The following is a 26,220-nucleotide window of genomic DNA, read 5'->3' on the forward strand; positions in this document are numbered from 1 at the left end:
TTAGATAATGATTGTTATGCTAGAAACCGAATCGCTAATTAATAAATAGATGCATTATACATAATACTAACTAACTGCTACGGCTGAGGCCCGGCTTTGAACCATGAGCTTGTTGTTGGGAAGTGTACCGTTAACCCGTTCGACTCAATGACGAGTTACCCTTTCTCTAAAGTGAAGTATAAGTTAACAAGTTTTCCCAATATCATCAGTGGCATAATGTTAGTAAATCCACCTTCATGCATATATATTTATTTAGAATTCGGTGATACAAGGAATATGTTTTATCAATCTTAAAAACATTGTATATAAATACATGTATATACATACATGTATATTATGTCTTTTAGTATAATGTTTATGGCAAACTGTGTAACACACTAAAGAGAAACAATTCATTTTCAATTTAAACTCTGAATATGGAAGCAATATTTTATGTTTATTCATGTTCAATTACCAACTAGCATACGATAATCAATATTATTAATTATTTCATATTTCAATCAATCGCTAAAAAGAGGAACGCGTAATATTTAACTTATTTATTTTTAAAGGAAACCAACAGCATTGTGTACACACCGGTCTTACTTACCTGTGTACTAACGCGAAAGGAATTGTCGAAAGCACTTCTTTTACGAGTGAAAAGTGAAAGCGAAAGTAGGTCACTGACAGGTAATCGTGCTTCTGATAATCGCTATCAGTCTTAATAGAGTTTCAAAATCACATTTAAACATTATTAAATAACATTCCTTTAAACAACATTCCGTTTTAAACACACAATAGAATACGAGTATTCTTTCATTATTAACATTTTCATTCCTACGCAGAACTACTTTGGCGGAAGCATTATTCCCCAAACCATGGAATGTGATGCGTCTTAGTATAGAGGTGACAACATAGTGACGTCACCATCTATGTATAGAATTAAACCAACAGAGCCTTTTCTCAAAAATATACAACAGAAATATCAAAAATAGAACTTCTATATTTGGTTCAATCTGGGAAACCGACATTTCGTATAAAATTTTAATATCAACCAATTAAAGATTTTGTTTTAATATAACATAACTAGCTGTAGTCAGGTATACGTGCATAAGATGATGTAAACAAAACCGAGATGATTCCCAAAGAAATAATTGTACTGCTACTCATGCTATGTTGCTGTAATGTGAGTGACAGTGACATGGTTAAACTTATTGTGAAGGTAAAAGACGAATTTAGAGGTCACGTTGACACAGTGATGAATTACTTCGGGTTCAAATTCTACAGACAGGTACGTAAACTAAATAAAATTGTATTAAATTAGCTCATCGATAGTAGATCGACAATTTCAACAACTGCAAACAGTTTGAACGGATAAAAAGGGCAATACGGCTATTCTTGTTTATGTTTGATTAGCGTTGGCATTTGCCAAATAATTGACTTCCTTACATGTTAATGAGCTTTTTGACGTTATCAATATTTTAATTACTGCTCAAATGTTAAAAATATCAAGTAAATAAGGCTTTTATTGTTGTTGTTTTTAATAATTGTTTGTAATTGGCAGATAATTGAAGGAATATATACATATGCAAACGAAAATCCAGACAACTGTACGGACAACAACATAAGACACGTACATCTCCTGCTTGATGGTAAAGTGAGTGTTGCTCTTTTTTATATGTTGGTTTGGATGCATAGCTCACACATATCACCATTGACCTAGATTTATGTAAATAATAATGCAGCGAAAATGAATTTTATGGTAAATAGAATTATACATTTTTTACTTTTTGGGAATCCAAAATTTCTTCAATAATCAACAATATAAGTTTCATACATTTGGGGATTAACATTTACTAATGTTTTAAAAAGTTGTAAAAACGAAGTTATGAACACATTTACTTTGTAAAAAAGTCTAGATCTTAATATTCAAGTTTTTGTGCTCGTGCGTGTGTGTTTGAGAGTGATAATCCGATACAGAGCGACATCAAGAGTCGGTTGTCTTTATTAAGGACATTTCTTTTCTCTCTGAAACCGATATATGTCAGTACTAGTAGCCATTCTAAATATTTTCCGATTATTTGGTATGTTACTTTTCTGCTTGGTAAGCAATGTTTGTTAGACAACAAAATATTTACCAATTATATGTTATTTAAAGGTGGAATATATTGAACGTAGTAGAAACTTGTATACAACCGTATCACCCATAGAAGGAATGCGTTTGCATTATGAGGACCCAGTGGAGGCACCTTCTACGAATGTGAGAACAATATGACCTATATCAACTTTGTTAAATCAAGAATGGCTTATAGGCATTCATCCGTTAGGATGTGCTGATATGACTTTTCAATTTTTAATGTTGAGTATAAAAGATTAACGTTAAATGCCAATAATTAGTATATTTTATTTTAGTTACTATAACTTTACATTAACAGTATATATCGATTGTCATGTTTGACACTAAAATGGTCACAATGGTCAAAATGCAGCAATATTAATTATGAATTGTTTTTATAAGTCAAATTTGGAGAGTCGCCTTTTCATGCATTTTCTACGATTTATTGCAAAATGTCTTTGCTTAATCCTTGCATGTCACCAACTATAAACTTTAAATCTGCAATTTGAAGGGTAAAGAATGTGTCCAAAGGTATGTTGACATACAGGACCATTGGAAGCACACCGGACGTGGGGTGGTTGTTGCAATAGTTGACAGTGGAATCGATGACAGAGATCCAGTGATACGTACAAAGATTGTAATTACCATAAGAGCACATATTTTTAAACACGTTGAAATAGCAAATCAATTATGTTCAACAAAGTCCTCTACTTTGCTGTGAATAATGTCCTCAAACGTTTAAATTTTATGTCCTTATATGATGCTTTCATTATTTATTATTTAAGTTCCTTTTTAAAGGAACGTATGGCGCAACCATTTTTAAGTGAAACTTATACAAGGGTTTATTTGATTTTCAGAGCAAAATATTATCATACAATTTTGTAAATGATTTCCGTTCTCACACGCCGCCGTTTTCAAGGTAAAAACTATTAAACTCCAATTGATGCGAAGGTACGTTCTAAGTAATTTATTATTTAAAACCTGTGATATTTTCAGTAGAATAAACATGTTAGTACTATAAAATTTCTTACGTTATGATTATCAGTTCAAACCATATTCTTATAACTTTTAGGCGCATTTTAATAACAAACATATTACTTAAGCGTTTGATACTCATTTCCTGAATCATGCTACCTTACAGACATGGTACCTTTGTTGCAAATTTAATCGCGGGGGAACATGAGCCGGATGATACAAGTCCGTCATGTGATTGTGGAATTTCACCGGACGTAACTTTTGCTGGTATATACATGAAACATTATCCAAAATTATTGATAACGCCAGCTAGGCATTAACAAAAGGCAAATGGTAAATGTAAAGAACGTGAATGCTTTGAATCAGGTTATACAATTAGATGACTATGTGTTATTAACATTTACCAATACGTATAAACACTTACCAACTTAAATATATGTCATCTGAGCATGTGCGTAAAGTGTACTCGTTTGATAAAACATATAAAATAATACTATATAATTGATTATATAAATAGTATCATGTCGATTTCATTGTTTGCAGATTTAAAGGTTGGGTCATTGGTAGAAACAACAAAACAACATTTTCTAATGGTTGATGGCGAAATATTATCTCGAGGTCTTGCTGCTCGACAGGATATTATTGATATATATTGTAATACCTGGGAATTGGGTCCCGCGTCTGTCGACGTGCAAAGTTACACTGTGGACATTCTTCAAAAGGTAAACAGGTTAAAAAATAAAAACCGGTAATCTAATTATATAATCATATTATGATTTCTTTGGTTATCAATGAGCCCGCGTGAGGTTGTAGTATATGATATAAACAAAATGAAAACGTTGAACAAATGTTGTCAAAATATAAAAATATCAGGAGAACTATTTACATGTTTTTATTTAAATTATAAGCTATGTTAAATGAATTGTTTTTCATGGTTGCAAATCAACAGACAAATAATCGAGTATTTTTAATTAAATCAAGAAAATAACACAATGCTTTAACGGCATACCGGTATATTTTCAGTAATGAAAAAAATGAATTTCTTGTGTTCTATACCATTTTCCCTCTGCATTATTATGTATCAAACTGATATTTTTCAGGGTTTCTACAACGGTCGCAAAGGAAAGGGAAATATATTTGTATTCCCCTCTGAAAACCCTGGCCATGGCATCGCCAACAAATATACTATAACTGTTGGATGGATAGAATCCGAAGTAACACAACACTCAAATAGGGTTCCAAATGCTGCGACTCTCGTATCGGTGTTTACGAAATCGAACACAAGCAGCTCTACGTTGGTAAAGGCATACGCAGTTTAATAAACTTTATCCGAAATGTGATATTTTTGGAAACCCCACTAATAAGCGGGTACAAACAAATACGACCCATTAAATGCTTTCAAAATCACATACCGTATCAACTTTAATTATTGTAACTAAAACAATCATTGTCTTATAAAATGGCCTAAGTTTTATTTTTAATGATTAATTTAATGTAAATGTTGTGGTTGTTATTTTTTATGTGGTGAGTCAGAGAAAAACTATTTCTTACACATAACGGCAATATAGACCCCACAAATAAGTGGGTATAAACCAAGCCGAACAATTACAAGCTCTTTATGAAATCATATACTGATACACTGATTTTAATTAACAAAACCTATGGGACATAAAATGTGACAGTATTGTTTTAACTTACACACTAGATCAAGGATTTTGTTTAAATTGTTCAGATATGGATGTAAAAATATTTTTAATCACAAAGCAAAAATTCAAATTTCATGTATACTTTGGTTTTGTTGTTGATTAAAATATGTATGTCTTTGTATCATTTCCGACAGTCAAAACAAGACCAATTCAAAGCCACGAGAACGCAACGCCTTGACAAATCCTCAACAGCAACAGCTGTACTGTCTGGAATTTTAGCTTTGGCATTACAAGCAAAGTAATTGTGTATTTAAAAAACTTCTTTTCATAAACATACAATCAATATAACTATTAAGATTCAACAAATTTATTTAAAACGTTTGCAAAGCACGTGTCTCTGATAAGTTCATTATAAAGATATAATGAAACGATGATTGATACTGTCATCCGTAATAATACATTTTATGTAAAGTTATAATTGATATGATACAAAATCTCAAGAGAAAGTGTGTATTTAATTGTATCACGAATGTCAGCAATTATATTTTACTGTGTATTATGTATATAATTTTATAGTTATTTATATTACTTCGCGCACACAAGTAGTATTACTACATACAAAATGTGTTTCCAGACCAAGTCTAACTGCACGTGACGTAAAACATCTTCTTGTCGAATCTGCTTCTCAAAAAGGCCTACTGGAAACGCAAGACTTCAAACAGAATCACGCTGGGTATCGATGTATGTAAAAACGGCATTCTTAATTTTAAGTGGCAATGTTAAGACTTTATTTTGTATATCTGTGCATGATACTAATATCAATGTCCACTTACAGATCATAAATTTCTTGGCTTTGGATATCCGGATGTTAATAGAATGCTCGAACTTGCCAATACATGGAAGGATCTAGCCAAGTTACAGTCATTTACAATAAAAGGTGGAAGTAGCTGGTAAGAATGAAATGGGTCATAATTAAACACGCTGTCAAATTTATCTTCATGAACACGAAATGAACTGATTTAATGAACTATATACCGTTTCAAGGGGAAGACCAATCCTTTAATTATTGTTTCATGTGATGTTTGTGTGTGGTTATGTATTGTCCTGTATTACGCAGGTAAATTAAAAAATAGAAAACCTGTGGTTTACAAGTAGTTCTCTGCTCTGGAGATTCATTTGTCCAATATTGGCGCATATTCACTCTCTAGAAATGTACCTTTATATGAAATATAATTTCTTTTAGGTTAAAATCGTCGGAAAGACATATAAAAATCGGCTGCGAAGATTCTGAACAATGCAATCACCGATTGGAGCAGGTTCAAGTAAAAATCCAAACTGATTTGCCAAACTCATCTCAAGGAAATATAGTATCCATTATAGCGACGTCTCCCAAACGAACTTCGTCTATATTGTTTGAACAAACGTATATTCCTGGCGACATTCAAGAGCGAGAAACAGTCCAAATGGTATTTTTGACTAATCATTTTTGGGGAGAGGACCCAGTTGGATTGTGGACTATCAAACTTGTTACATATTCCGAAGACACTGTGCCAAGTTAGTATATGATTAGGCTGTTCAACGCTTTATAAAACATCTTTATAACGCATTATTTTACCAATAAACAGTAACAATTATTACAGAATTGCAACATGCACGACTGTGCGTAGTGTTTCTGCCTGTTATCGACGATATTAGGATGTTAAATAACATTTTAAATAAATATTAGGCTTTTATTTTAAAACGAAACCTTGATTAAAGTAAAGACACTTTTATCAATTCTTACATTTATCAACAATGCCCATTAACTCAAGTTCACAGATCAAGTCTTATTCAGGAAAAGTATAGTTAATACCTGATAAAACAAATTAAGGGGTTAAATTAGTTGTTTGTTGAAATGTATTTGTATTTTCAGGTCGATATTATGTGGATGTTTTGGAAATAACGTTTGATGCCACTGGATCGGATTGCAGACTAACAGAAATAAGAAAATCTGAATTACCACCCATACTATTTTTTGCAATTTGCATTATTTGTATTGCAATTTTATGTTTATGGTCCAACAAAATATGGAAAAAAAGCTGGAAAATCGAGCTTGAACATTACAAAACGGGATGGAACAGGTCAAGAACAAGAAGAAATGATGAAAAACAGGTAATTTATAGCTAAAACGGAATGAGGCAAACAATTTATAATATATTTAAGGTATTGGTTAACTTCTCAAATAATGCACAAATATAGTTGTTATACCATACAAACAAAATTGGATGAAACACAGCTAAATGATAGGAATAACTTTCATTTTATTAAAAAAATGTTAAAATAAACTATGAGGAACAAATCGTCAAAATGGAAAATATTCTGAATATAACTAAATATAACTGGAAAAGAAGAATTTTCAAGGGGCCTTTTCACAGATTCTGGCATGTTTTGAAGTTTGTCATTAAAAGCTTTATATTGATAAATGTAATCATTGGATCTAAAAAGCTCCAGTAAAAAATCAAGAATAAAATTTAAAAAAGGAAAAAAAGTAGCCGGCAGCAGGGTTCGAATCACTGACCGCCGGAGTCCTGGAGTAAAAACAAATTAGACCGCTCGGCTATCCTGACAAGTATGTATAAGAGACGCATTTTATACCTTACATAAGCAATCTTCGTAGTTTCACAAAATAAAAACGACAACAACAGAACTCTCCAAATTTTTCAATCGTTTCGCGTTGCAACGCTTTATAATTTGAAGGTTTTTAAATCATCAAAAGATGCATATAATGGCTATATTAGACCATGGTGAATGTTCAGTATTACCGTTTCCTGACAAATATCATAACTAAAACGAAAATTTGCGAATCTGAAACAACTTTTTTCAATTTTGTCAATTTAGCAAAACGTGAAAAGATCCCTTAAACGCCGATTGGAGATATTTTAGTTGCGAATACACTAATTGCGTCATTATTAAATCAATTGTTCATTGTATTGCCTGACCCACCCGATACCATTCTAAACTCAATAAAGTCTTCTATTCTGAATTTTATTTGAGACGGACATAGTAAAAAAAAGTTTTCGACAATAGTAAAGGAGTATAGTGAAAGTGGTTTAAACATGATAAGTCTGGATGCTTTTATTCTAGCTTTTAAATTAACTTGTTTACAACAAATCCCATCCTTTAGGGGAAATTGGATATAACTCAAAAACCTTTATTTTGATACATATGAGCTCTTAAATTGCAGTTATCATTATTTTTTAAATATTTCTAACAGAATTTCAAATCCTTTTTGTATAGATGTTTTTAAAAGTTTCTCACTATTTTGTGGTAAACTAGATGAAGACACAGAAGAATTCTTGTATTATCCGCTCGTTTATAATCAAAATATATTGATAGTAAGTAAAAGTTTTTTCTTTAAGTCATGGTTCGTAGCTGGAATTCTTTGTGTAGATGATGTTTTAAAAATGGAACCTGTATCTTTCTTGATAAATTAAACAGATGTACAATTTAAACCTGTGCAATAGACAATTTTTTTACAAAATATTATATATTTTGTCCTACCCAAAATATTATCAAACCCTTTTTGCCCCCGCTTTACAACTTGTACTAAACGAATCTGGTGCAAAAAGACTATGCACCATTTTTATAACAAAAAAATAATGAACAACCATCAGTTGAAGTAAAACGGTGTATAAAACGCAATACCATAATTAATGAAAAAGAATGGAAATGCTTATTTGAGCTACCCTTTTTAATAACCAATAAAGGTTTAATGGATCCAATATAGACACATTCACAGGATTCTTGGAATAAATAGTATTTTGAATAAAATGAAAATTTCTGATGATCCATTGTATATATTTTGCAAACAAAGTGAGGAAAAGTTAGAAAATTTATTCTGGGAATGTCAGATACCTAAAGCAATTATTGACGAAATTTACCCACCTTACCCATCTTTTCCTTTTATAACATATTAACATGACAAACCCTTTACTTGGATATTCAAATACGTCTTCTAGAGACATAGATAATATTATTTTGTTTATTACGCTACATGTATAATACGCTTAAGTATAAATATTATAATTTGAGAAAAATATCAATTTAAAAAAATAATGTAAAATATTTTGAGAGTGAGTGGGAATTGTTTAATTCTATTTTTTTCATAAATTTGGGATTCAAATTTGATGACTGATGAAGATTGTTGTAGTTTAAGTACGAGTTACATATATTTTTTAAAGCGTAACGTTATATTGCTATTGTCTCTCTATTTTTTTTATCTATGAACACTAGAAAATGTTTTTTTCTTGTTTTTATGAAGTTCGTATATGTTGTTTTCAACACACAATTACATGTCATTGCATTACATGTTTTCTGTTGATGCTTTCCTGTGTCTGATTGCGAAACATTATGTTTATAATTCGTATTGTACGTGTACCTGTCTGCAATCTTGAAAGGAACTGTGTTTAAAAAAAAACTTATCAACTTAAGTCTTACCTATCATATTGAAGAGTGTGTTTTCGTTTGCCGAAATATTTTGTAAATTTTCATACATAACTTTATATAACAATGCATAATTTACACAGTCAGTTTATAGACATATCCCATTATATTCAAGAAATTACTCTTTTGTCAGTTTTTGCTTTTTCTATAATGATTTTGCATAATTTCCATGTAAAGCAAAGTCTCAAGTATTGCTAGTTTTAAACGTAAAAGCTCTGTTATCGTATTTATTTTTATTACATTTCATAAGAATCCTTAACAAAAGACGCATGTGTTATTATAAACTATTGTATTATTTGTTGCGCAATATTTGTATTTTGCAGACATTTATATGTCTTTATATGCAAGTGTACATGCTGTCTAAACTTATCTGTATTTATGTCTGTGGTCACATTTCAACTATTATTCAAATGCAAACGAGGAAATACATGTAAAAGAACCTTTAGTATTTGCTATAAAAAAACAAATCACTGACAGCTTTACTTCAAATACTTGTTACTTGTGTACAGATAATAAATGTAGACCGTGATGTAATCAATATGACATGAGCTCTTAATAAAGAAATTTAAGAATCCCAATTGGGTTTTACTATGAAATCAGATTTTAAAATAAAGCAGTACGTAATGGTGTGGTGTGTGTGTTTAAATCAACGGAATGCGTATTTTGGCCAAACTTTACACAATAAACACACGTTTTGTTACGATAAGTTTTTTGTCAGTTTTAACCGCATTACGCCATACAAAATACTAATCCTAGATGATATCATTGTAATTGTTACAGCTTATTCAAACGTTTTTAATTTACAAATTATATTGAATTTCTACGTTGTAAATTATATTGATACTTGAATAAAGTTGTGTAATATATAATTTATAATCAGTTCAATGAATATCAATATTTTAAAGTGTAAGTTAATGAATAGTTTGAATTTAGTTGCACCAATACCACTGAATTAGAACATTTGTATATTTCGGTTTATAATTCGGGTATTTCGTCGCATTGTATGATCATAAGTATTATGTTTATTGTAAAGGGCGAATGTTAACAAAATGCAACAATTGCACGATTGTAATATTACCCAGTTCGCTTTTTACAAAACTCGATACTCACTTTGTAGTTGTAATATTGAAAAGAGTTTAATGTGCAATGAAATCTTTAAATATACAGTGATCTAATCATTTTACCTGCTTTATAAATAAAGAATGTTTAGAATCCCGGGTAGATTTTATCATGTCTGATATCTGAATCCAATTCGTAACTGGCAGGGTTAAATAAACCTAGTTTCATAGCAGTGGAGTACATCACATCAAGCTCGTGTATTATATTTTATCCGATAAGATTCAACTTACAAATAACCTATAATTAGGGTGTACAAAGATAGATTTAAACACGCTTTTGTTTAAATGCAACATGATATTCAAAAACATAGTTTGTGGAATTTTGTTTGTTATATCGGCATGCGTTAATATAAACCGAATCGACGGATCACTAACAAAAATTATCGTAAAAATACACAGAGGCCTAATTCCGTTGGTTGAAGAGACATTTCATGAGAGCAACTTTTCATTGTACAGAAAGGTAGGTAGTCTTTATTATAAATTATGGTTTTTTAACATTAGAGTAGTTCGTATGTCTCTGTTTATTGTCTAAAAAATTCTTCTAGGATGAAATTAAATGTTAAAGACTGAACGTACTTGAACTTTAAATTCGCTTATTTTTGAAAATGTTAAAGCCAGATGACTTTAAGAGAGATGTACTTTCAAGATCATAATGAGTAATAGCTGCATTAAAGTTAAATACTTTTTAAGATGTCAATGCTAGACTAAAGTGCAAACAACTTCCATTCTCTGTCATTTTTCCAAATAAATTTCAAAAACTGTTCCGTCTATTAACCGTTAGATAAAAGGGATACTTATAAATATTTGAATAAACATGTATCTTGTATGTCAAGAGGAATAACTAAAATTTCGTTCTTATCAGATCTACAATTATAATGACCTACATAGTATGTTAAACTGGGTTTTTAAACATAAACTTCTATTTGGGATCCCAACGAATTTCTTTTTCAAAAACTTGAAATCAACTGATAAGATAATCGAAAGATTGTCCCAACGTGACCCGTAACGTTGAGTGATTGTTTGTCACTAGTTGAACTACATTCGTTATACGTCAAATCGACACAAATTGGCGTTTGCCAGAACAACAAAGCGACCACCAATTTACTATTCGCATCGATTTATTAGTTTTTTAGTTTCCCTAACAAAATTTTTAATAGTTAATTTGGTATTTGTACATAGAAGTGTGCTTTGTTTTAGATAACCGATGATATATATGTATATGCAACAAAAAGTTCAGATGATGTTTTTGAGGAGGATTTTACAACCGATGACTTGCAGTCAAAACTAAATGGAAAGGTCGGATTTTTAAACACATTTTTCCATAATAGTTTAATAAATGTTAGTGTAGACATTTATTGCTGATAAAAGTAAATTGCATGGTGTTTTTTGTTTTTGTTTTATCGCACAATAATTAAGTACACGTCGAGTGTCGTTTGCATTGAATGCCACATGTTGTTTCCTTTCAAGGTTGATTTCTTATACAAAAGCTACAACCTATTTCGCCCTTCACCAGTCGCGGCACAAGCAGTGTCAACAGGCTCTGGTGGTGAGGTCAGGAAAATCTTTTTGCAAGTAGGAGAGGTTCGTAACTTGTGAAAGCACATATTTTTTACATCTCATATTAGTTTGAACGGTTTGAATTTTGTCAACCTTACAACAACCAGGAAATATCTGACGTTAAGTTACCTTTCTTTTCACAACTTAATGCGGTCTAGGTTTGTGAAAGTTAAAGTTTTGCATTAGAATTTTACAATGCTTAATATAATTGTAGTTTTAGAAAATATATGCGGTAAAAAATGTTCAACCTGTCAAACACTTTATCTTCAAAAAGAATGTATTCCAGCTTTAGTTCTTTATTTGAAATCTTTATTTCGCTAGTGGTTTATGATATGAAATCTTAAGTCCTGCTATACGGATATAGTTAATTGCATTAAACACAAAAATGTGTCATTTAAGAAGCACAAAATTACCAGATGCTACACTTATACCCTGCCTTTAGGATTACAAAATCTGTTCACCCGTATATGACCCCATGTTTGGGATCGATGCTGCATGGCAGAGAAACATCACTGGCAAGAATGTCGTCATAGCAATCACCGACGTGGGAGCTAATCTAGATCATCCTAAACTGAAACCAAATATTGTGAGAAACATTTATATACATAGTGACTTTACGTAAACGCACCGATTGGCAGTATCCACCTTAACTTAAAATAACCTTTAAACATAAATGCACATGTCGTATATTTTTTATATTTCAGAATAACAATCTTAGCTGGAATTTTGTCGATAAAAATACAAATATAGCTCCAGAATATTTCTCTAGCTATAAAGAGTCTATTCCAGTGACAAAGTGAGTATTTATGTATCTCAAGTAATATTTAGAAATGTATTTATTTTAGCTGGGAACTTCCCCCAATTTTTAGGTGATGTCTGCACTGGTGTTGATAACCATGATCTTCAACTCCTACTTGTTGATCTCCATCCCATATGATTATTCTCTCTCGTTGAGTCTGTCTATGAGGTATTGTAGTTCACTGCCTATCAGCGAATCTCAAGTTGGAGATCGCTCTGCATCCGATGGAGATAAAGGTGTGGTTTTGTTTGAGCTCCTCATGGAAAATGTTAAACAGGACTGGGGAGAGTAGACATCCATGACGGACGCCCACTGAAAAGTTCGCCCATCTGTCCGTTGAGAAGTACTGCGCTGCTGGCGTTTCCGTAGAGTTCTTGGATAACCTTCATCACAACTTCGTCGATGTTGAATCCTCTTAAAAACTGCCTTATGCCATCATGCCACACCTGGTCGAAATCTTTCTTAAAATTGGTGACAATGTGGAAGAGCTCCCGTTGTTGTTTCATATGATTTGTAATGATAACTCTCAATCAGTTGAAGATTTGTTCAACTGTTCTCCGTCCAGCTCTAAATCCAGGGCGCTCTTCCGCCAGCAGTTCCTCCTCTTTTCTTTTAAGTCGGTTATGGATGATGGGTAGCATGAATTTGCTTTGATGGCAGAAGAAGCTGATGGTGCGGTTATTCTCGCACAGTTTGAGGTTGCCCTTTTAGGAGGATTACCAGAGAACTTCTTAGGCAACTTCTCCTTCCGGATCGTTTGTCTGGATTAAGCGCGCAGGTAAAGAGGTCGCTTCAGTATTCGGCCCCACAGTTTAGGACTGCGGCACTTACAGTATGCGTCTGCTATAACTGGCATTGGGCTGACTGGTCTTTGTGAAAATTATTTAGGGTGTTGTATGCCGTTTTACTGCTGAAAACTCTTTTCATTGCATATTTCATCTTCTTGTTCATCTTTGCCAGTAATTGTGTTTGCCGTGAAACATTATTGTGTTTTCGAATTGGTGATGCTAGACTTGAACCGTCGAGGTGCCAGTATGAATGTGTATTTTGGATGTGTATTTGCCCGGTTGAATTTACCACGTCGCTGTTTGGTCGGTGTGTGCGGGTGCAGCGTGTTGGTCAGGGTGAGTTTGTTGCTTCTAGCGAACTCAATGAGTCTCAGCCATCTACCATTGGTCCCCCGTATGCCCAATTTACCTTCTGTACATGCCCATTCATGGTCGGCGTTTGGACAATTAGGATGTCTCCATCGCACATTTTTTGCTATTATGCGGTCTAACTCCTCATTAAACTATTCAATCTACTAGTCTTTATATTCTGAATTGTCTACGATATAAATTAATTTTAAACCTTTACACTGAACACTTAGTCCATAAATAATCAATAACACACCGTGTAAAAAACATCAATCTCATAGCAGTATTATGAAAACTGAAATGTAATAGCAGAGAGTTATAACCATTGAGTGTTTACATATTAATTCAATAAAGTTAATATTCAAGTGTATTACGTTTTAATTTCAATTACAACTTTATGAGATCAATGTTTAGTTACACATGTGCATTTCTTTAACCGTTTTACAAGCATAATACCTATCCATTTACCGTTCAAAGGCGATGACCAACGCTTTAATGATGATTTCATGTTAAAGGTCGCATTGTATGTATTTTATTGTATTCTATCGGCCATTGGTCATTTGCCTTAAATGTAAGTCCAGGGACAATAATTTCTCTTTTCCTGAAGTGACACATTTTATATAAATAATATTTTCTTTAATTGAAATGTATTTAGTCGATTGCGTAATATACATCGGAAAACCATAATACCAACTTCTAAGGCAAGATGAAATTAAGTTTATACAAATCTCATCAAATAAGCCCTTCTTGTTTACACTGTTTATGACGTGGCATTGTTTATCTTAGTATTGGTATTGTGTATGTACTTAATCTGATATTTAGTAAGCATTATGATGAGCTGCAATGGAAGTTACTTAATGTAAACGTATAGTTTAAGTAAAATATTATACTGGTATTTGTTATTTTGGTGTTTTAGCGTGTCATTTTTGTTTCCTTCAAAACGTATATATTCTTTTATTCGCGATAATTTATTTACATATGTTTCAGTCATGGGAACGCATGCGCAGGATTGGCTGCTGGCATTAGAGACAGCAGTGCGAGGTGCCAACCATGTGGATGCGGAACCGCTCCGGATGCCTCGCTTGCCAGTATGTTATTTAATGACTTAAACAATAATGAGGTGTGTTTAAAAAAAAAAAAAAAAGTTCAAACATTGTACAATCTGCATTATGAAGAAATGATAACATCCAGCCTAAGTTACTAAGTCAATCAACAATCGAAATATGAATTATTTATTAATGAACAAATATGATTTTATTTGTATAGCATTGAATTTTAAGGTTAAAACATCTATAAGGTAAATGCCTGTCCGGTGTATGTCATCGTGTGTTGTATATCATATGTTTTATACTCAGCAAATTGCGTGAAAGCCTGAAAGGCATCTACTTAACCGATATTAATCGGAGTATGTGACATCATATAGCGGTTTCCTTCTAAGTTTGTTCCAATCATGACACTTATTTCAAAATCGATCAAGTCATTGTGATTCCAAATTTTTAGCTAGACATATATAAAAACAAAACTTCATCTCTGAAACCGTAAGCCCCCACATGTATCGCTTTCGATATGTTAATGGTCTTTCATTTAATGTTTTCAAATAATGAACAAACTGACTGTCCCTCGAGGCATACGGTTAACATTAACTTTATTTACAGAAACAGTGTTGAACAAATCTCTAAAGAATAAAAGTTGCAACGTTATATTGTATTGTTGTTTTACTAATTTTGTTAAAAATTATCCCCTTGTGGTATCAACTGGTCATGTCTGCGGTTTAAATGGTTTCTGTAGATGTATAAAGCCAAATAACGTTAACTGTCTTCTGTAATAAAAAAACTATACTTTATCTGAATAATTGGTTTTCTAATTTTATAGTACTTAAAGTGGGCAAAGTTCCCGAGCAAACAAAGCCAGGTGTAGGGCACCACGCTATTATCAATGTTGAGACATTGTGTGCAAGTTTAGCTCATCGCATCAACGATATTGACATCTATTCTAACTCATGGAACTTCGATATTTCTTTCCATAACGACAAGTGCGTTCATGGCATTATGCAAAAGGTATTTCAACGTTGGTTAACTTAACAACATTAATCAAAACATTATTTATTCTTAACATTTACCTGAAGTTGAAAATATTGTAATATTTTGATAGCTGACTCTACAAAACTCACGTGTTTCAATTGAGTACTTGATTTTTCCAAATGTAGAGTTTCGACTTCGTTTCTGACAAAAATGTGCATAGTTATGTTTTGATATTTATGGTTTTACATTTAATTGATTTTAAAAGAAATGCCTTATAATAATAGCATAGCCCTTAATTCATATACATTCCCAATTATTTAAGTATTAAAATAAAATAATATGTGTTTTATATCATTCATTCAGGGCTATACAGAAGGCAGACATGGCAAGGGAAGCATATACGTGTTTCCAGCTGACCCTCCTGGAAATGGCTTTGTCAACAACATTTACACACTAGCGATTGGAAATATGGGGACGAATGGCACTCTGTCAAATAGCTATCAAGTGAACTCGGCAGTCCTAGTGTGTATGTTTTCGTCTGGAACTAGGAAAAGCGATACTAGATTGGTAAGAAATCAGTACTTAAATATATTGCGTTACATGTCATAACTATTTTCCAAAACCAATAGTGTTTTCGTTGAAAAAAACCCACATCGACGCATCGTATCTTGCGATTAATGTTAAAGGCCTGTCTACATTAAGACAGTCTTCTGTACTTTATTGCATTTCATTCAGAATACATATACTAATAATATATGCGTGCATTTGTACTTCAGTGTACTGTCGTTTGCTTAGGGCGTCTGAGTTGTCTCTTGCCCAGGGGATTCAACTGTAAGGCATGTCGTTTGATATTTAATTGAATTTATTTGGTTATCGCAAGGCGTAACCAACCCACCTCCATTTCCGCTTTGTGATCAGCTGTCTGATTAAATACTGGTTTGCCTGTTTCCATAAGTCGGTGTTCTTGACTTTATTAATCCGTCTGATCTTGAGGAAGTTTCACCTACTCATGAAGACTTGGAGCTTGTTTGTCAGAGTGTTGGTGACTCTCCAGATCTCAGGGCCGTAGAGAGGAACATACCTAAATTTGCTGTACAAATCCGCAGTTCCGCAGATAAGGAGGAATGCAGGTTTTCTGAATGACCTTAGAGTGTTAAAGGCATATATGGCTTACCCGCGGCTAGCCTTGATGTCTTAAGTAAAACCACATGTTGCTGTCACAACGCTGCTCAGATAGCAGTCCACCTCATTGATTTTTTGTCTTCCGGGATAATAGGGCATTGATGTTTCTCGTTCACGCCCATGGTCTCTTCTTTTTGTTTCATGTGTTGAAAGCATTGTGACATCAGGCTCAAGTCATTCGCAAAGTCGAGGTCATCCAGTGTCTGTTTCAGGGTCCACTGGATTCCAGTCTTATCGTTTAAGGTGTCTCCCTCATCATCCAATCCACCACGAGCAGTAAGATCATCGGTAACAGCAAGCATTCTTGACGGACTCCTGTATTAACCTCCAAATCCTCTGTCAGTTTGCCGTTTTGGATAAACTGGCATGCTGCACACTCGGACAGTTGCTGGATCAGATTGACAAATGTTGGCGCGACTCAATAGTGATAAAGGAGTCTCCAAATGGTCGCTCTGTCAACACTGTCGAACGCTTGGTGGAAGTCAACAATGTTCAGGCACAGCATTGACTACAACTCAATTGTATGTTTAATGATGACTCGGAGCGTGGCAATCTGGTCCGTTCACAAGTCTTTCCTGAAGTCAGCTTGTTCTGAGTCTTTTGTCGACTGCATTTTTAAGTCGTTCTGGGATGATACTGGTTACTACTTTGCTTTGCACTGACAGCAGCCTCGCCTATTTTGGCTTAGCCACAGGTCTCTTTTATTTGAACGTTTCACCTGGTGTCTGTTTTTTTCTCAAATTTGCATGGGGCTTTTTCTTCTGCCAAGACTTTCTGCAGAAAGAGCAGCGGCATGGGTTACGCGGTGGAAAAGTCTGTCTACAACGCTTCTGGTGGAATTCCATCCGGTCTAGCTGCTTTTTTCAGCGCCTTCAGTACCTTCTCAATCCCAGCTTAAGTTTAAGGGGTTGGTGTTGATTCTGAGTATAGTGAACGCAGGAGGGATATCAAGTCTCTCTTATGATTGGATCGGTTGAAAAAGTCCTTGAAATATTCGGTCATTCGTTGCTTCTGGGTTTTGTCCTTGGTATGTCCCTCGCTGTCTGGTACTGGTATATTTTGGTTGGACTTCTTGGTAGAGAGGAATACTGTGATCGTAAACAGAGTTCTGATGTATCTCTTTTCAGCTATCGGTTCTGCTTCTGCTGCCAGAGTGTCGTAAAAGACTCTCTTATCTATCATGGTACTTTTCTTCACTTGTTCGTTGATATTGGTGAATCTTTCCTGGAGCATTTTCTTTTCGTCGTCAGTATTTTCGTTGTTTGATTTTCCGCCTCGCCTGTTCTGTATGAGGTTCCAGGTGTTGCCGGAATGCAATTCGTATACTATGTTGTCTCTTTTTCCTTTCCGAGGACTCCTTGATGTGTGTCGTTCCATGTGTCAGTCACGCCGCTCCAATGTTTTTCAAATGGCATTTGTTATGCCATCATCCCTAAGGCCCCAAAGCTGTTCTGAATAGAAACTGGGAATATATACTTGAACCCTGTTTCTGTTAGTCGTTGGATGTTGAATCTGGCTCTAGGTCTAACTTCTGTGTTTCTAACTTGATCTGAATGACTCGCATCACTAGCTGATGGTCTGAATTTTCTCTATTCGGTATTTTGTCCTGCAGACTGCGTCTCAAATGCATTAAAATAGTGATGTAGTCTATCTGGTTTCTTGTTTTGCAATATGGTGAGATACAGAATTCTTCATGGATGTCTTTGTGTTAGAAAGTGTTGCGTTAATGACCAGGTCTTTAAAGGCGCAAAAGTCTGTGAACAGCTTGCCATTTCGTTCATACCTCCAAGGGTCTGGGTTCCTTGTATACATTAATTGTCTGTGTTGTATTTCCCTATCTTGGCATTCATGTCATTAGTAGCTAGCTTTTCGGCTACATGTGAGGTTTTGTTAGCTTTTTAACAGGTATTCCACCTTATGTTTTGCAATAGCTGTTCTAATGCGTAGACCGAGGCGTTGATCATTTTTGTGTTATTATTTGCTCTGCTTACTGTTAAAAACGCAAAGACGTTAAACAGTTGTAAACCATATAACCATGTTATAAATACAATTGAAATAATACTGAATTTCGCTATCGCGATCCAATAAAAACATACGTTAAGCATTCACTTTCACATATACACATTCTTGAACACGTGAACAGCTGTTTTGATTGTTCGCCAAAGCCTATACAATAAATCAAGTACGCAAGATAAGTACTCCATTATATGAAAAGCCAGCCGCGATATAACATTTTAAAACAACTAGTTCAGACATCAAAGAATTGCATTCTGCGTTCAAATTAAGGTATGTAATTAGTTTTCCTTGTTTTCGCAGGTGGTAGATGTACACATAGAACGTGGATCGTGCTCGACAGAGTTTGGAGGGCAGTCCGCTACGTGCGCAATGGCTGCAGGAGTAATTGCCCTTGCTCTTCAAGTCAAGTAGGTTTAAAGAAGTTATTCATTTCGTAATAGAGCGCTCAATAGGCACATTAGAATCTTCAACATAAAAAGGAGCAAAAAGTAAGTTCTCAGTGTCCGATAAGTCCCCAAAAAATGTAGGTTGATGTGCGAAACTTTTGTTATTCTCCACACTTTTATAAAGGTTAATCCATTGCAAAAATATTTCACATTTCTTTTCAAAATACATTCTTTTATATGTTAAAGTTAATTATGGTAATTTCGATCTTAAAAAAAACATGATCGAATCTCAATCAGGAATATAAAAAAGTTGAGAATTGGCATCAATAATTAGGGTCGGTCGGCTTGAAATTAAAAACTGTTAAGACCTGATCGTCCTGCATCAATTTATCTCATACACGTTTTAAAGATATCAATATATAAATAAGTATCTTGATTGTTTCAATCTAATACCCAGTTTGCACGTAACTCACAAATCACCAAAAATAAAAAATGACTTGCATAAGAATCATATTATTCAAGATTCATATGTTATGTTCGACATAAATTCGTATTCACATGTTGAAGATTGAAACGATTATTTTTTTTCACCAATTTCTCTTATCTTAAACATCGTAATTGATTTGTATATGATGTATTATAATGGATGGTTACAGGACCATTTTAAAGTATTAAGCATTACATTGATAGTTTTACACGTAAAGGTAATCAGGAATTCGCGGATTGACCACGAACCAGAACTGAATGTATCACGAAATCCACGACTACAGGTTGAAAATAAATGTGTATATGTTTATTCTCGCCTTATAGTACACATATGTGGTGTGTCTTTCACGGATCCCGTTGTTTCATTACGTTTGTTCAGAGTAGTGACTATTAGTTGAAATTTATTGCCATATTTGCACCAGCAAATAGGCAAATATTCGCGAAACCTAACGCGTCGTCCGTCTCTCGATTGTCTTTGTGGTGCATGGGGCGGTTTAAAGTTCTATTCAATACATTCCAGTCCATCGCTAAAGGTTCGTGACATCAGATATATCATGGTCAAATCTGCATCAACCAGAGACATCGCGGAAGAGTCGTCTTTCAAAACGAACGCTGCAGGGTATAAATGTAAGTTAATAGAATATGACCATTAGTAAGTATGTGTTTATATTAATGATTATTTTAATATTTTTATTGGCACGATCATATATAATAATATTTGTGAATCATTGATAAATAAAACAAACTCACACACATTGTTTTGGATTGTGTTATTATGAAAATTCTCTCAACGTTATTAAAGTTACAATATAAAGAACCTCGAGTACTGTCGGCTGTGGTTGAATAATAGCTGTTGTACCTTGCAGATCATAACGTGCTTGGATTCGGATATCCAGACGGGAACAAAATGATCTCTCTAGCACAAAACTGGACACTACTGCCACCCTTACGAACCGATGCCATTGTTTTCAACATGCGTGGGTATGCTTTTATTTTACCACGTTCAGGTGTCATTACTTTTTGGTTATGTTAACATTCCTAAACATATATACGCAATGTGAACGTATGTCCCCAATGGAAAAAAGGTACTGATAGATTTGTGTACAGCATCAAAATTTAATACGCTGCATTCTATTAATACTTTGTTGCTACCGTTTTACATTTTGTCAATTGAAACGGTCGTATAAGTCGAAATTCTAACACAAAGTTGTTCGACATATATGTTGTTTTTGTTGGTGTTGAATCTTAATATTTGTTTAAATGTTTTCGTTTCTCACATAAGTGCGTGAAAGATTACCACAGCGGCAATCTAAGTTAATATAAAAATTAACCTACTTTTCAGGAATAATGCATCATTTCCAGTTCATTCCACCTGCATCAACAAGCTGGAGCAAGTCCTCATAAACATGACAGTCTCTTTTTCAAAGCGCACACAAGTATCGATGGAAGTTATTTCGCCTCATAATACGACTTCCGTTTTATTTTACAATATCACGATACCCAAGAACTTAACGCAGCTTACTCTTCTATCAAACCACTTCTTTGGCGAAACCCCAAATGGAGACTGGATGATAAAAATCTACAGTCTTCACGAGACTCAATCTGGTAAATAGACAAGTTAAGTTTTCACATAAATGTTTTACATTACATATTAAATAGTCAATTATTACGTATAAGTTTTTTAGAGCGTAAATAATGAATAAATTGAAATTGAATGCTTAACATCAACAAACTGCATTAAAGTGTGAAACATTTAACACCATATTTGTCCCGCTGTATGACCTGATTTTACAAAAATTAACTTCAACATAGATGGACTCAACTCCTCTTTACAGCTTGTTGATTTCACGCAACCGCACAACTAAAGAATTTAAACTGCACAAATAATACTTATGACAAATTAAGTATATTTCTGACTTTTATACTTTTTGCTTAACCGTAATAGATTTAAACCTAAAAGTGGTGACGACATACGCTTTTCTTGTATGAACAAAGGCTTGGCAAACGCGACACATATAACTGATGTAGTTATTTTCAGCAATCGCAACTGTGACTTCAGCACAGATTCAACTTCATGGAACTGGGACAGATTTCATATCAAATGCTGAAAACAACGATAACTGCATGCAACTTGTTAACGATCTAAATATGCCCAACGTAACACGACGTGCCGATGAGTCTACCGAAAGTCCAGCCAAATCGTCTAAAAATTATTATTGTGAGATTATTATACCTCTTGTTTTCGTTTTTGCTTGCGCTGTTGTTGTTGTTGTTGTTGTTGTTGGGATTTATTGTTATAAAACAAGACAAACGAGAGCACCTCAACCAGAAATCCATGAAGAGGAATTAAAAGCACTGAACACAACGCAACGTTAGAAGCTTAGTTATTTTTGTAAAACTGAGCTCGTACTAAATGTGACCATGGTCGCCTTCCCAAAAACCAGTTTGCAAACATGCGTTCATTCTTGCAAAACAGCACCACTGATACTAGTCAGCATCATATTAGACTTCATGGAAAATCAGGACCACTTTTATTTCGTTTGATTTCATCGCCGCATTCGATACCGCCGACCACGACATTCGATATCGCCGACCACGACGGTCAAGTACTGACTGAATGAAAAATGTGGCACGACTCTAAATGCGTATGATTTCAACTGGAAACAACGAAGCTTCGGTGGTTGGGTGAGTTATGGAGGTTTCGGTAAATGACATGTTCGGTAAATTGGATTTATATAGTAAATGCCGCGGAGGTTTCGATAATTTGGTATAAATAGGGATTGTCGCACCTTTAGTCGATAAGCGTATACACTAATTTAGTTGTTTGGCACTAATGTAATTATCTGATTAAAATGTACGGAGTTGATGATATCAAAATACAGATGTTTACAAGTGTTGATATTAAATATCCAGGCTTGCAACCTATTAATATTCTAAACAAGGGAGGTAATTTATATATTAAAATTTTATCTTTAGGTCATGATTGTTTTTGTTTTTAATATATGTTTTATACAATTAGTTGGAAACACCTTAATTTAAGTGTATCAGATAAAAATAATAATAATTGTGTCCAATATATTTGTTTTTTATACAATTTTCGCTTCTTTTTCCTACAAGCAGGTCAGCACATAAGGTATGAAAAAGAAAAAGACCTGTAAATAAAACTAAATGAAAGATTCAAATTATGTCCTATATATATTGTATTCATGTTTTAAATGTGTTTTATTTATAATATATGGTAAATAAAACAGATTACAAAGTTAATCAGTTAGTATTTTTTTATTCAACGGATTCGTTCTGGCAAAAAATAAAATTAGTTATTTTGGTCGTACATCGCATTGTTCCAATACAGTAGCCAGGTGCCTGTGTATTGAGCTGATAAGATAGTGATCACCACAGCTGGTTTATTCATTCCGGTCGGCTGGCGTTATGTTAGATGTCATTTTTATCAGTTTTTAATTATGTGTAATTTAGTTCGCATCTCTTCGCTGGACTCAACGTTCAATGACACGCGCACTTAACAAAATTATAAAACATAACGCGTATCATTATATTTCTTTTTATAAATTACGTACACGTATTATATGTTATATTTTTATTTTTTTCTTGTGTTTTTCTCAACCAGAAAGAAATAATAAAACATTGTTATATATAAAGCGCACTCGGAATTTGACCTTTAACTTGAAGCAATCAACAATTTTTGTACCTGCCAAGCGAAGTATTCTGCGCTCAGCAGCTGATGGTATGTTGTAATATACAAGCATACTTTTTTTAATGTTCGTCAATGATATGGTAGAGAACATAAACTCAAACATAGAAGGAATTATAACGATTAACGACATTAAGTTTTTCTTGTTATCATACGCAGATGATCAAGTTCTATTTTCGACATCACCAACATCATTACAATCAATGTTGAATGACATTGAAAATTACTGCATAGTATCTCAACTTAAAATTAATACACGTAAAACAAAGGTCTTGATCTTTGAAAAAAGTAATCGCCATACAAATTATAACTTTTACCTCTACGGGGAATCATTAGAAATAGTGACATCTTTCAAGTACTTAGGTATAACACTATTTAAGAATGGTAACTGGTATAAAACAGCCCAAACACTAGCAGAACGTGGAAATAGATCTCTACATAAACTTTTCACTATTATTAATCAATACGAATTCTCAACACGCGAACAATTAAACCTATTTGATAAACTAGCCACCCCAGCCCTACACTATTCAGCAGAAGTATGGGGATTTACGAAAAGTAAAGAAATCGAAATAATACATACAAAACTACTTCGAAAAATCTTAAAAGTAAACAAATCTACAAATCTAGCTGGTATGTACGGAGAATTAGGACGATACCCGCTATACATAATACGCAAATTACAAATATTCCGCTATTGGTTAAAAATACTTAAATCAAGTGATAACAGTATCACAAAAACAATATACTCTGTGATATTTAACGATGCACAACAAAATATCACATACAACCATCGAAATTGGGCGTCACACATAAGAAACACTCTTGACGAGCTTGGGTTAAGCAATATATGGGCGGATCAAACAACTATCATAAATCAAACCGATCAAACATTCATCTACAATACAATTAAACAACGTTTATTAGATAATTACAAACAAAGCTGGTATAGTGAAATAAATAATTCCCCTAGACTCATGAGCTATTGTAGATTTAAACACACTTTTGAGTTAGAGCCATATCTTGATTTTATAACAAATAAGAAATACAAAACATCACTTACACGATTTCGATTATCGTCACATAGATTAGAAATCGAAAGTGGTCGTTATAATAACATACTACGCGATAATAGAAAATGTAAGTTTTGCAACGGACACGCTATAGAAAACGAGTATCACTTTCTACTTGTTTGTCCTTTATATAGAGAAATTAGAAAGAAACATTTAAAATCATATTTTCAAAGGTGGCCAACGTTCAATAAATTTGACTTTCTAATGCAGTCGGCAAATAAAAGAGACATAATAAGCCTTGCTAAATATACTTTCAATGCTAATGAAATGCGTAATAATATAGACAATCAGTTATAATTGTTTACTTCTACAAGACATAGCCATGTTATTTTTTATTTTATTTTTTTCATTGAATATGTTTGTATAACTAAAATAATTCTACATGTTCCTCGTATTACAGTTGATGATATAATTATATTGATTACTGCTGTACGTACTACTGTTTTTTGTAAAGTTCTCTTATTGAATATTGAATCAATGTATGTTTAACACACATACTACGTAACTTTCTGTTTTGTGGCAAAAAAGCATTGTATTATGCTTATATGCTAATAAAGGTTGTTGTTGTTGTTGTTGTTGTTGTTGTTGTATGTTGTAATATGTAATATAAAATTCAACACTTGGCTCTTACAAGAGGTGGGCTCCACGTGGCAAGAGCTGGGCAACATATGCATTATGTTGGCAAACTACCTCGTGTATATTGAGAAATTGAGTGCTTTTCTAAAATACTATTGTGCTTTATATTTAAACTTAAATCAATATCTAACGAATTATTTCATATTTGTTTATGGTTTTTGTTTGTTATGTTTTCTTTATAGATCATGTCTACAATATTTTACAAGAACCTTTTTAATAGCATCAAACTTAATTGAAGATCTTACATTGATTCCGTCGTAAATCATCATTTATTATTACAATTATGTTATTTAAATAAAAGGACCAATTATTAAAAAAAAATAGTTTAGTGAGTAATTTAAATCTTAAATTTACTTTCAATAGAGTTACATTTTAAATTCAATCTAAACTTTTTTGGTTTGGTACCTACAATTTCCTAAAAGAAATCGTTTTAAAAAGTTCAGAGGTAGCTCATTCATGCCCCTTAATTCTTTGCACTTTGACTATATTGTGTTTATTTGTTTGTAAATGGTCAAAGGCGTTTTGCCGATTTTCCAATAAAAAAACTCTTTACCGTAGGCATAGCATTAATTACTCAACTCAAAATTAATCCACAGTTTGCAAATACATGCCCCTGATGTTATTGGAAGCCAATAAAAAGTGTCATAAACACCTCATTGTAGGTATACCACCTCTATAAAAAAGCAATTTACCGAAAACTCCAGGGCTTTTACTATATAAATCCAATTTACCGAACTTGTCATTTACCGAAACCTCCAGCACCCGTTTGGGTCATGTCCACCGTCTCGTATCAGCATCCATGACATTTCAGTGTCTAGCTATTAATACCCATCGCTTTACTTTACATAATACACACTTTATAGGATATGATTCTTCACTTTTGTAAAAGCACAGGACTTTTTA

At 33.3% G+C, this 26,220-nt stretch overlaps 2 protein-coding genes across 2 annotated transcripts; both read left to right on the forward strand.

The window, feature by feature from the left end:
• The first annotated feature begins 1,080 nt into the window (after positions 1–1,080).
• LOC127851643 (endoprotease aex-5-like) lies at positions 1,081–9,776 on the forward strand. Its single transcript, XM_052385465.1, has 13 exons — positions 1,081–1,270; positions 1,544–1,636; positions 2,138–2,239; positions 2,607–2,732; positions 2,953–3,014; positions 3,237–3,337; positions 3,614–3,792; positions 4,171–4,368; positions 4,911–5,014; positions 5,351–5,457; positions 5,552–5,666; positions 5,960–6,270; positions 6,629–9,776. The coding sequence occupies exons 1-13, from the start codon at positions 1,115–1,117 to the stop codon at positions 6,880–6,882; spliced, it is 1,908 nt and encodes a 635-aa protein (XP_052241425.1). The 5' UTR covers positions 1,081–1,114; the 3' UTR covers positions 6,883–9,776.
• A 727-nt stretch (positions 9,777–10,503) lies between these two features.
• Positions 10,504–23,113, forward strand: LOC127851642 (furin-like). Its single transcript, XM_052385464.1, has 13 exons — positions 10,504–10,776; positions 11,514–11,612; positions 11,784–11,897; positions 12,316–12,459; positions 12,578–12,669; positions 14,796–14,896; positions 15,681–15,865; positions 16,193–16,396; positions 19,328–19,434; positions 20,420–20,526; positions 20,766–20,880; positions 21,242–21,504; positions 21,938–23,113. Exons 1-13 carry the CDS (start codon positions 10,609–10,611, stop codon positions 22,273–22,275), a joined length of 2,037 nt encoding a protein of 678 aa, XP_052241424.1. The 5' UTR covers positions 10,504–10,608; the 3' UTR covers positions 22,276–23,113.
• The last annotated feature ends 3,107 nt before the right edge of the window (positions 23,114–26,220 follow it).

This window comes from Dreissena polymorpha, chromosome 11 (assembly GCF_020536995.1).
Source record: "Dreissena polymorpha isolate Duluth1 chromosome 11, UMN_Dpol_1.0, whole genome shotgun sequence".
Classification (NCBI taxonomy): domain Eukaryota; kingdom Metazoa; phylum Mollusca; class Bivalvia; order Myida; family Dreissenidae; genus Dreissena; species Dreissena polymorpha.

Bases quoted from the DNA above. Each gene is read 5' to 3' on its own strand.
- LOC127851643 (XM_052385465.1), top strand. From the start codon at position 1,115: ATGATTCCCAAAGAAATAATTGTACTGCTACTCATGCTATGTTGCTGT. The intron at 3,338-3,613 runs GTATATACATGA...CATTGTTTGCAG, and splicing joins ACCGGACGTAACTTTTGCTG to ATTTAAAGGTTGGGTCATTG. The intron at 5,015-5,350 runs GTAATTGTGTAT...ATGTGTTTCCAG, and splicing joins GCTTTGGCATTACAAGCAAA to ACCAAGTCTAACTGCACGTG.
- LOC127851642 (XM_052385464.1), top strand. From the start codon at position 10,609: ATGATATTCAAAAACATAGTTTGTGGAATTTTGTTTGTTATATCGGCA. The intron at 10,777-11,513 runs GTAGGTAGTCTT...GCTTTGTTTTAG, and splicing joins ACTTTTCATTGTACAGAAAG to ATAACCGATGATATATATGT. The intron at 14,897-15,680 runs GTATGTTATTTA...CTAATTTTATAG, and splicing joins TCCGGATGCCTCGCTTGCCA to TACTTAAAGTGGGCAAAGTT.